The sequence below is a fragment of the Tamandua tetradactyla genome, chromosome 16 (genome assembly GCF_023851605.1).
Source record: "Tamandua tetradactyla isolate mTamTet1 chromosome 16, mTamTet1.pri, whole genome shotgun sequence".
NCBI classification, from domain to species: domain Eukaryota; kingdom Metazoa; phylum Chordata; class Mammalia; order Pilosa; family Myrmecophagidae; genus Tamandua; species Tamandua tetradactyla.
In genome coordinates, this window is record NC_135342.1 from 63,994,922 (window position 1) to 64,007,079 (window position 12,158).

General features: G+C 40.5%; 1 protein-coding gene across 7 annotated transcripts in view; it reads left to right on the plus strand.

Annotated features, from left to right (window-relative positions):
* The window catches only part of WWP2 (WW domain containing E3 ubiquitin protein ligase 2), a 150,361-nt gene that overhangs the window by 119,123 nt on the left and 19,080 nt on the right, over window positions 1-12,158 (plus strand). For 6 of the 7 annotated variants that reach the window (XM_077132883.1, XM_077132877.1, XM_077132879.1 and 3 more), the window contains one exon: window positions 3,481-3,570. The exons of the other annotated variant lie outside the window; for it this stretch is intronic. In XM_077132883.1, the coding sequence (XP_076988998.1) occupies window positions 3,481-3,570 (90 nt within the window). The remainder of the gene's footprint in view (window positions 1-3,480; window positions 3,571-12,158) is intronic. 7 annotated transcript variants of the gene reach the window in all.

A 12,158-nucleotide genomic window follows, 5' to 3' on the forward strand; every position in this document is an offset into this window, starting at 1 on the left:
TTTGCTGGACAATAGCAGTCCCCTGAAAGAGATACTTTCATTTCTAGGATCAGCTGGGATTAGAGATGGAATGGGCAGATCTTGTAAAGAGCCTCTGTAGCTCTTGAATATAAGGGCAGAGGACTTCAAGCTGATTTCCCTTCTGGTGGTATATGATTGGGTAGAAATACCACTGTGACGATTAAGATGGGTGTTATCCCATCTTCAAATGAAAATATTAACTAAAGTATAATGAAACCAAAGTTGTCCCCTTGCGCGAGAAACATAGAAGGGTCACCATGTGGAACTAGTGGGGTGCCTGGGTGGGTCAGTGGTAGAATGCTCACCTTCCATGCGGGAGACCTGGGTTTGATTCCCGGACCATGAACCCCGCCCCGCCCCCAAAACACACAAACACACATGCACACACAAAAGTGGACACTAGTTGTGATATGAAAATTGTAACAAAAGAATTGTTGGAGTAAAAAAAATCCTGTTTGTGTCTTTTATCCAATTACTACAACAAATATCTTGTTTTTTTTTACAATAGGAGCAGGCTATCCATATATGGGCAGTTTTCCAAATAGTGGCTGCAGAATGAGCAAACTGATTTTGGTGGTGCTTCTGTGCCACAGAACCATGCCAAAGAAATCCTGATTTCAAGGAAGGGAAGAATATAGCTAACTTCTTAGGGAATGCTGGAGAATTCTCAGCTGCTTAAATCTTGTTGGAAGATTAGGAAAAAGGGGTTTGCTGCCATTGGCTCCAGGAACTCCCTTTTTTCCTTACTTCTCCTTAGGCCAAGTATCTTGGGACTTTCCTCAGTTCCAAATTCATATGACTAAAGAGAATATCAGATTTTGCTACCCAATTACAAGCAGACAGATGAAGTTGAAGAGCTGATGTGAAGCCTGCAGTATGTTAGCCTGCCTTCTTTGCTGAAAGGTCCTTAGCAGATCCCCACAGATGGGACACCAGCCTCTTGAGTTGACAATATTTGCTACTCTTTTGTCTTTTATTCATCAAGGCATTCAGAGAGAACAGATAATTTAACTTTACCCAGTGTTCATTTTCAATTGTCCACTTTTGCCAGAAGCACCTTCCCTTTTAGTAAGATACTGAAAGAAAGTATGAGCATCTTCCTTTTGCAGTGGAGGAACCTTGACATCTGGGTCAAAACACCAGTATCCCCTACAGCCAGAGCCTTGAGCAGGAATACCCAGTAAAGAAAATGTTCTTAAGTGTGGCTTAATGCAGTTTGAAGCCCACTGGTCCTCAACTCAGTGGTTGATCCCTTTTAGGGAGGGATGGAAATGGAATCGCCAGACCTCTCTGCAACCCGGGGCTGGCCCTCCCAGTGGTGCAAAATGTGCCCCTTCTTCTGGTAGACAATATCTGAGCAGCAGGCCATGATTAAAATAAACACTGGGGCCCCATTGTAATTCCTCTATAGTCATCTTGATCCTATAGGAGCCCCACCACAGTGTCAGTACTGAAGCATTCACTTTGACATCAGGATTGTGAAGGCACCTGGTACCTGGCACCTTTTTCACAAGGTACGAGGTTCCCTATAAAGACCAGTTTACCTTTCTGTTCCTCCATTTCTTCCTTTCAGTATGAGGTGATGATACTCATGGGCTTTGGAATCAGAGCCAAGTTGAATCCTTCCTAAGAGTTATTTGCTTCTCTGAGCTTCGTTGTCCTCAGCGATGATTGTTTTTCCCACCTTAAAGAATCGAGGCAAGGATTGCATAAGGTCAAACATTAATCCTCCGTTTCTTATAGATCCTCTGTGGATGAGAGCACCTCCCCTCCTCTTCCCTCTCTTCCTCAAAACCGCATGCGTATTTGTATCTAAACTAGATTCTGAAGGGCTATTGCATGCAGTACGCTGACTAGACCTCCCAGTTTAAACAAGAAATGTGTCGTAGTAGGCACACCAGGCTTAGTAATAGAAGTTCTGACATTAATTTTGATAATTTTGCCTCTGATGTAGTTGGCATATATGTTCCTAGAAATCACCACATTATGCAAAATCTTCAGTAAAATCACGAGGCTAATAGGGAAAATGGAGTTATGGGTCAACACTCATAGAAATGGTAGCACAGTTTTATACATGTTGAATGATTAAGGAATACATAAACTACGGTAAACATGACATTTTACCTTGAAAAAGACCTGAAGTTTGTGGAAGTAGGTGCCAGAAGGGTTGCAGCTTGTGAGTTATTTTGAAGTTGTGAAAGAGGGCTTGTCTGCAATCAGACAGCGTTGTAATACCACATAAGTTTGGATGTGGCACAGCATTAAATAGAGGCAGCTGGTAGATACCTGTGGGTTTTATGTAATTCCACGTAGCTGGTTCATCTGGGTGAAGTTTTCTTTATTCATCTAGTGTTCTTGCAGACAAAATCAATCATAAGCAAACAGGATTCACATTAGAAGAAACTTGCATTTTCAAAATAAGTGTTATGGCAGAACTGACTATCTCCTGGAAAAGGCCACCTTCCTTCAGGCAGCACCCCAAAGTAGAAGTAAGTAAAATCAACGTAAGATATAAAGGCAAACGGGACCATTAACACTGTTTATCATGTGGTAAGTGTCATATAAATAGAAATGTTTCTATTATTTATAAAAAGGCTGCTGTAATCTAGGTAAGTAGAGTTATTGTCAGACAGTGTCAAGTGTGCAAAACACGAGAGTGTGGGGCTGGGGTGGTCTTTGGTTGTATTTTGTAGTGATGGTGCCTGTAGATTCTCTCTTTGGATCATCTGCTACCTTGTCCTTCCATTAGTACAGATGATTTAGTTGGCAGTGCCACCCTCCCCACTGTGATCTCATATTAACTTACATACAGACTTAACCTCGTTGATGGAGCAGTCAGTAAATAACAGTATACCATGTTTGTTTCTTTGATTCACCTGGATCCCTTTTTAAAAGGTCTCCTTTAAAATGAATCCTGTACTCTAAAAGCCAATGTGATCATGAATATATATGTTGCTAGGAGAATAGGGCAGTCATGAAATTTGTTATCTAAAGAGGGATTGTAGGCCAAAAAGGCTGGAACATCCATAGATAAACTTCAGGAGAGGTCCACAAACCTCAGAAATTGCTTATGCATTTTTGTTGTTATGTGCATTTTTGGAAGGAAAGGCTCCTCAGCTTTTTTTTTTTTTCTCCCAATGGGGTCTTTAATCCTGAAATGGCCAAAATTAGAAAAATCCATGGAATATAAATTCATATGAGTTGTTTAGGGGAATTTAGAGTAACCTATGTATATCCTAGTACATTGATACAATAAAGGGGGAGGGCTGCTACAGTTTCTTCAGGAAGTATTCCTAGGTGCCACCAGGCAGAACCACACAGAGCTAGCTTGACCACTGTGTCAATCCTGCATCTCATCTTTGATGTTACTTCTGAAATTAGCTACACCGATGGTAAAGTTCTTTCTACTAAAGGCTGTACCCTTCGACTATACATCTCATGCTTCTCTTTATTTTTTAGATGGGAGCAGCGAGAGCTACCCAGCGGGCGAGTCTATTATGTTGACCACAATACCAAGACCACTACCTGGGAACGGCCTCTTCCTCCAGGGTAAGGCATGGACAGACAAGCCTCCAGCCTCTAGAGCTGGAACCCCAGTGGCACCTGATAGCTTCTCCATCGCTCTCTGCCATGCCAGTCTGTGTATTCCCCCCCAGCTCTCTACTCCTCTGTCTGTCCTTTTCTTTCACTCTTCCCATAGCCATCACCTTCTACATTCTTTCCTTTCTCGTTCTTTTTCCCTTCTCTCACATGCATTTTATTGGTCCATGATGATGGCCATGGACCTTATCAAGTGACATTGGAGCTAACATGGCCATTGGGTACTTGAGGGAGGAGGGCTGGAGAAGCCTCCTGGGCCATTGGTGTCTTGGTGCTGTCAGTCATTTCACCATATAGAGACATCCCTATTATGGCCAGCTTTTCAGTCCCTTTTTGCAAAAGTAGCAAAGTACAGTGCCATGTATCCTGGATCACTTGATTAGTTTTCCTATTTGCTTTCCTTAATGCTGTTTTCAGTTCTCAAGACAAAGTTTTAGAGCATCTCTGGGAAAAAAAGGGCAGGGGGAGACCGAGATAGAGTGCTGATGCATTTCGCCATAGCCCGTGCCCAAAATGCCCCCGAAGGCGGTATGCTGCTCTTTCAGCTGGGCTTTGTGAGAACTCTGCTAAGGCCTCCAAAACCAGAGGATGAGCAAGGCTTCCAAGTGAGGAAAGACCGTCCAAGTTCAAGGAGAAGGAGTTTGGTTCCCTGTCTGCCAGGGACAGAAAGTTCTTTCCGCATGTGTCTCCTAGTCCTGAGAGCGTTCAAAAGGGGATGTATTGTGCACTTAGGAAAGAATCACCTCCTGGTTAAAGCAGCTGGGAAGGGCTCCTGCATAAAATGTGAACATTTTTCCCAACTAAGTTTGCAAAGGGAAAGGATACCCGTCTGGGAGAGTATTAAGAGAGCCCCTGTGCCCTGTTGGGTTTAGCTATCAGGCGTGTGTCAGGTAAACACCACCTCATCTGCTGGTCCTACAGATTTCCACAAGTGGGCTGCCTTGAAGCTTCAGTTTTCCATTAGAATGCTTGTATTTTCCTTACCCTTCTGGGGGAAAAAACTCGAAATCATCAGACCTCACTCTATCTACTACTTTGATTTTAATTCAAGTGAAATTACCAAAGTTAGACATTGACTTCTTAAATTAAGAAAAAAAAAAGGAATTTTATTATGGAAAATTTTTAACATATGCTAAAATAGAGAAAATAGTATAATGAGCTCCCACATACTCAATACCCAGCTTCAATAATTATCAACACACGGCTAATCTTGTTTCATTTATACAAGGTTGGCAAACTATACCCTCTGGCAAAATTTAGCCCTCTGCCTGTTTTTGTAAATAAAGTTTTATTGGAACATAACTAAACTCATTGTTTACCTATGACTGCTTTTACGTGATGATGGCAGAGTTAAGTAATTGTGACAGAGACCGTATGAGTCAGAAAGTCTAAAATACTTACTGTCTGGGTCTTTACAGAAAACAGTTGCCAACTATTGTTCTATAACCCTCACTTACCTTCCCCTATCACTTGATCTAGGTTATTTTGAAGCAAGTCCCAGACATCATATCATTTTATCCATATTTCAGTAGGTATTTCTGAATGATGTTTTCTTACTAAAAATGAAACCACAATATATTACAAATATTTCCTTAATGTCATTGCATACCAAGTCAATATTCAGATTTCCCCATTTGTTTCACAGATTAAATGTTGACGCTTGTACACTTGTCCTCTGTGAATTTGCATGTGTGTGTAAAAGCAGCAGTAACTATGAAGTCTGCTGGTTGCTGCCTTTTATCCTTGCTGGTGGATAAGTCAGTAGACCTTGACCTGGTAAGCATTTGGATAGAATCTAAATAAAGATACTCAATGGTGTCTTCTAAAGATGGCTGAGGAATTACTCAAGGTTTAAAAATTGGATATTAGATCAAGCTTTCTTATTTGCAGGATCGTTTTAATGTTTTCCTGGGAGATGGCCCAGCTTTACATTCAGTATAATCCTGTTCATTCTTCCTAAGTATTGGGCAAAGAGTTTTGAATCGCCGCCTACTTACTTTTGCTGTGTAGTAGTAGAGAACCCAGAGGAAACAGAATGACTGAAGGCTTAAACCTTCATTGCTAGTTAACAGGGTAAGTCCTGCCCCAGGGAAGTATTACGATGGTGAGAACAATTCCAAAACTACAAAAAGGAACCATTTTTTCAGCAGGCCCTGGTTACCAAGAAGCAAGATTGAGCCAAAGGATTCACTTTATCACAGCCATTCCCTTATATCAGACCCACTGGGGGGCCTGTGCAAGGTTAAGTCCTTTTATCCAGGAGCAAAAAATATTGGTTTTGGGAGCTCAGGTTGAATGCAATTATTTGCTCTTAAGTGACTCTCAAGCCAGAGGTGAGCCCTAAGAGTGGCCTCCGTAGAGCAGCAGGTGTGGGGAAGGCCTCACGGACAGAAGGGGATCAAACTCAGGCTTGTAGGAAAGGCTGGACTTAAGTAAGAAGAATGTATTCAGGGTTGAGGGCACAATGGAGGCACCAGCTTGCACATGGGAATGTAAAAAAGATGTTTAGAAACTAATGCATGGAGCAGTATTGCTAGAGCTGAATGTATGTGTAAAACAAAGATTTTCACATTGTGTCCAGCACAGCCCCAGGGTGGTGGACGTGATGAACATGATGCCTGCTGGAACGAAAAAGGGCGAGAGAGGTGACTGAGCCTACAACCATGCTCTGTTTTTATGTATTAGGATTCCTCATCAGATTTCATCTGAAATAAAGGACAGAATTAGGCTGCTTAGAAGTTTGAAATTCACCAGTGCAGATGACTCACTGAAGATTGAACATGTGTTTATTTCCATACTTTCCACAAACTCCTCTAAAATGACAATAAAGATACATAAAAAAGTATGTGTTATCAGACAAAGGTGATGGATTCTTTTGCACAGTGAGCTCAAATGACCAATTCCTGAGACATCGGGGTTTCAAAGAGAGAAAAAGTTTATTACGGTGCGAAGCAGGGGAGTAGATGGCCCGTTGACCCAAAAATCTATCTCTCTGAACTGCAGTAACTCTGCTAGCTTTATAGAATTAAAAGATGGGCAGGTTTCAGGATAATGAACACGGTGTCCCAGATGATGTAATTAGAGGTGATCTAATTATTGGACATTCACAGATTTGACTGCGGGTTTAGTCACAGAACATAAGAAAATGGCAATCTTAATATGATGATGGGTGTGATTCTTAGTATTATAATGAGGTCTGGATGACTTGTAGGTTAAAGTCTAAGCTGCTGCACGTATCAGGCCCGTTTTGGTTAGATCCAGTCTCGGTTATCAGGGAATAACTTTGGATCTGGTGTGAATTAGTTCTGGACTGACCCGGACCCTTCATTAATAAACATGAGAGGCTGTCTTTAGTGATCACAAGACTCTAAAGTTGAAAAACTGGATAAATGAATACAAATGAAGGCTAGTCACAGGGTTTTTATAATCATAAGGACAGACGATAAAGGCTGTACAATCATTACCAGAGATCAAAGCAGCTGGATCACAGTTTAGAGATTTCAGGTATTTCCTTCTCTCTCCTCCAATATGCCAGGTAGCAAAAAGGAACATCTATATAACAAGTCAGTAATCAAAATCATCCCGTAAATTTTAATTTCTCAGTTACATAAGTGCTCATCAATAAAGGAATGGAGAAAGAAAAACAGACTATGGGAGATGTTAATTCGAGTTCAGTTGCTGAGAGATAAATGGGAGAGCTGAAAAAGCTGAAACAGGAGCCCACAGTGTGAGTGGGAAGTCGGGAGTGTGCGCCTGGAGCCCCGAAAGCCTCAGCGGTTACAGACACCTGGGGGAGTGTTGAATGAGGTTAAAAGCCGAAGACCAGTTTAAAATGTGTGCAGGGAGCAGTTAAATTCCCGGGTTGTCAACCATTACTCCCACCCTTCTGACACACACACACACACACACACACACACACACACACACACACACACACACACACACACACACACACATATGTGCGTGCACCGTGTGCCTGCTGTTAACCTCACACCTGAGGCTCGTGAGGGAGCAGAACCAGCCTTGGGGGCACAAGCCATCGCTGAAGGCTGGGATAACCACAAAAGAGGGATTAAGTGGGAATGCTGTCCCCGGGTTAAAGACTGGAGGACTTTTTTTTAAATGCAGTTTTATTGAGATATATTCACATGTGGCACAAACCATCCAAACTATACAATCACTAGCTCACAGTGCCATCACATAGTTGTGCACACATTCCAAGATCAAATTTAGAACATTTTTTTTACTCCAGAAAAGAAATATAAAGAAAAAAAAGAAAACCCGAATCCATCCATACCCCTTATTCCTCTACCTATTATTGACCCATAGTATTCTTGTGGTACATTTTGTTACTATTGATGAAAGAGAATTAAAGTAATACTATAAACTATACACCATAGTTTGCAATAGGTGCATTTTTCCCTTATTATTTTGCAATAGGTGCATTTTCCCTCTATTAACTCCTTGTAACAGTGTCATACATCTGCTCTAGTTCATGAAAGAACATTTTTATATCTGTACAGTTAATCATGGACATTGCCCATCACAAGAATCACTGTGTTATACATTCCCATGTTTTATCTTCCACCCTTCCTTATGGTGACGTACATGACTTTAAACTTCCCCTTTCCACCACACTCGCACACCTTTCAGCACTGTTAATTTATTCTCACAACAACACGCTACCATCACCTCTGTCCATTTCCAAATATTTAAGTTCAAACTAGTTAAACATTCTTCACATATTAAGCAACTACTCCCCATTCTTTAGCCTCATTCTATATCCTGGTATAGAATCCTGGTAACCCATATTTTATATTTCGTGTCTATGAGTTTATGTATTATAATTAGTTCATCCTTGAGATCACACAATATTTGTCCTTTTGTGTCTGATGTATTTCATTTAACATAATGTCCTCAGGGTTCATCCATGTTGTCCCATGTTTTAGGACTTCATTCCTTACTGCTGAATAATATTCCATCGTAGGGATATACCACGTTTTGTTTATCCATTCATCTGGGATGGCCACTTGGATTGTATGAGTAATGCCATTGTGAACATCGGTGTGCAGATGTCTGTCCACATCCCAGCTTTCAGATCTTTCAGATCTATTCTGGGTATATCCCAAGTAGTGGGATTGCCCGGTCGTGATGCAACTCTATACTTAGCTTCTTGAGGAATCGCCAAATCATCCTCCACAGGAGCTGTACCATTTTACATTCCCACCAGCAGAGAATAAGTGTTCCGGTTTCTCCATATCCTCTCCCACACTTGTAGTTTCCTGTTTGTTTAATAGTGGCCATTCTGGTAGGTGTGAAATGGTATCTCACTGTGGTGTTGATTTGCATTTCCCTAATAGTTAGTGAAACTGAGCATCTTTTCATGTGCTTTTTTAGCCATCTGTATTTCTTCCTTGGAAGAATGTCTATTCGTGTCTTTTGCCCATTTTTAAATTGGGTTGTTTATCTTTTTATTGTTGAGTTGTAGGATTTCTTTATATATTCTGGAATCAAATGCTTATCAGATATGTGGTTTCCAAATATTTTCTCCCATGGCTTTGGTTGCCTTTAAGACTGGAAGATATTTTGTTGGGGAAAGTAACTGGTCTAAAGGCATAGGGGATTTGTGGGGATCTTCTACTGAAACAGCTGGGCTCTGCCTGATCAGTAATTGGCCCAACTAGGAACACAGAACTTCTGGTTTGCTTTATAGTGCCTCATTTTTAAATGTGAATGAACAGCCAAAAATCAGCAGTCAGAAAACAATTTAGGGAGCTGAAAAAAAAAACACTTCAAAATGTAAAAAATCATACTGAAATAAATATCCTTAAAAATTTGGGAGAAAATATGGCATAGGTGCAAAAAGAACAGAACATAACAAGGACCATGCAGAAAACAAAACCGGCTTTTAAAATCAAGATATATGACAGCAGTAGTAAAAAATTCCATAGAAGGGATAAAGATAAAATTGGAGAAAATAAAATTAGATTGACCCAAGATATCCCTTTTTGAATAATAGCTTTAGGGAGAGAACAAAGAAATAGAGGATAGAAAATGATCAAAGAAATTTTTAAAAATTCCAGAACCGAAGGATATAGTGTCCAGATTAAAAGGGCCCACTAAGAATGAAAAAAGACCCGCCCCAAGGCACATCCTAATGGAATTTCAGAATGCTAGAGAAGATTTCAAAAGCTTCTAGAGGGAAAACGAGGTGTAGATATAAAGCATCAGGAATCAGCTCCACTGTTGCTGTTGAGAACAGGGTTTGTAGCAAGGCCTTCGAAATTTCTGACAGAAAATTATTTCCTGCCTAGAATTCTCTTTCTAGTTGTCTGAACACTCAAGTGTGAGGACAGAAATAAAGGCATTTTCATGTACGTGGGGTTTTGAAAAATTAACTTCAGATGCATCCTCTCTCAGAAGCTACTATATGATGTGTTATAGGAGGAAACCAAGAAAGAGAAGACATGAAGTGCAGGACACAGAAGCCTTAGCCTAGGAAAGGGTCAAGGAAGCTCCCACAAGGAGAGTGAGGGGAAATGACTGAGGACAATATGTGGAGCAGGCCTGGAGGACAGTGTCTGCATCAGACAGAAAGTTCTGGGAGAGTTGTTGCTAAGAAAGAAATGACATGGAGGGATCACCTGTCCTGTCAGAGGGTTTGGGGATGAATTAGTGTAGGTTCAAACAGATGAAACGGGGAAGTGCTAATCTCAAGGTTAAAAAAAAACCAAACAGAAAAGTTGTACAAGAAAGGAAATGTGTTTATAGTATACTACATGGTCATAGTACAAACTCTGGATATTAATTTGTTGAAAATGATGATTTTCTACATTGGGAGGAGGAGGAGAGGAGAACACTGTGGTGTGTTGGGAGTGGAATAAAACTGAATCCTCATCGTTGATAGTGGGAAGTCCATGAGTAGTTATCTAATATAGCAAAAATCAAGAAATAATGGAGTCACCGTGCTATTTAGAAATGTAGATCTAAGTACTGGAAAAAGCAGCCGAAAGTTGAAGTGCTTGCCTCTGGGGAGCAGGAATCAGCAGTGGGGAGAGATGGGGAAGTGGACTACTGTTTTTCATTAAAAATCCTGCAGTACTATTTCACTTTTAAGCTATACAACATGATTTCTTCGATAAAAAAAATAAAACTTTTAGAAATAGATAAAGATCAGTGGTTTAGATGAATTATGAAAATAAGTGCGAAGAATCTAGATTATTGTGGACCCTCAATACTCACAAAAGGATTTTGACTGAAGGGCAGTGGGGAGCCAATTGACGCTTTTGAGCAGGATCATGGCATAAGAGGTCATCTCGTATGGTTATTCGGATGGCAGTTTATAGATTGGATGGGAAACGGGGATTAGAGACAGTCAGGGCAGTAGTTGAGGTGTGTAGTGATACTGACCTGGATGAAGAAATGGAAAAGCAAGAGCAGAGAGTGCGAGAAACAGAAGCACCTGGGCTGAGGGACTTACTGTTGTCAGCAGGAAAAGAAGAGTTGAGAATGGTGGTACCACTTCATCCTTTGGAGGATGACTGACAGGAGGAAACCTGGGAGAAAAGACTCAGGTTTGGGGAAAGAACTGAGGATTTTGGTTGATATCCAAAGTAAAAGGAGGTCATGAAAGTAAGGCAGCCTCACAGGCAGCACCCAGACAAAATCTCGGAGCTGGCCATGGGGACTCGGAACTATTTGAGGAGAAGCCGTTTGTAGGGAGGCCTTGACTTAAAAAGGGTCATTGAAGAGATGGCTAAAAAGTCAACTAGGAGGCTAAGCCAGAAAATTGAGGAAGGTACCAAATATAGGCACAAAAACCACATGAGTAAGGTAAGAATTTAGAACAGATTAAATGAGAAAGTAGTGAAGGAAAAAAGATTCTCCAGCACTTTGGAATCACAGTATAATCCATATTTATTCCCTTGGACTGTTAATCCTGTTTTCTTCATGGTATCTCTCTTTTACTCTTTTCACCTTTTTTTTTCTTTTTCTTTTTCAAACTTATAATGGAAAATTTCAAGCAGACACCAAAGTTAAGAGAATAGTACAATGGATCCCTTATAACTCTCCTCTGGTTCTTACAATAACATTTTGTTGCATCAGACCTCCCACTTTTGGGTGGAGGGGCCAGTGTGTTTTAAAGTAGATCCCAGACTTCATAACCTTTGACCTATAAATATATCACTTACATCTTTAACAGATGGGGTGGTAGTGTTTTATTTTCAGATTTGTTTGTTGTTGTTTTTAGCAAAATCATAATGTCATTATCCCACTCAACGAAATTAAACTTTCCTCTTGTGGCATACTACTCCATGTTCCATTTTCCCCATTTGTCTTAAGAATACTTTTCCACTTGATTGGTTTGAATCAGATCGAAATCCAAGGTCAACTTATCGCTTTTGTATGTCTTTTAAGTCTCTCTTAATCTATAAATTCGCCCTCCCTTCCTTACTTTTTCAGAGCATTGGATCCTTACATTGGGATAATTTCAGTTGCATGTAATAAAAATTTGGATCCAAATTGGCTTAAATACT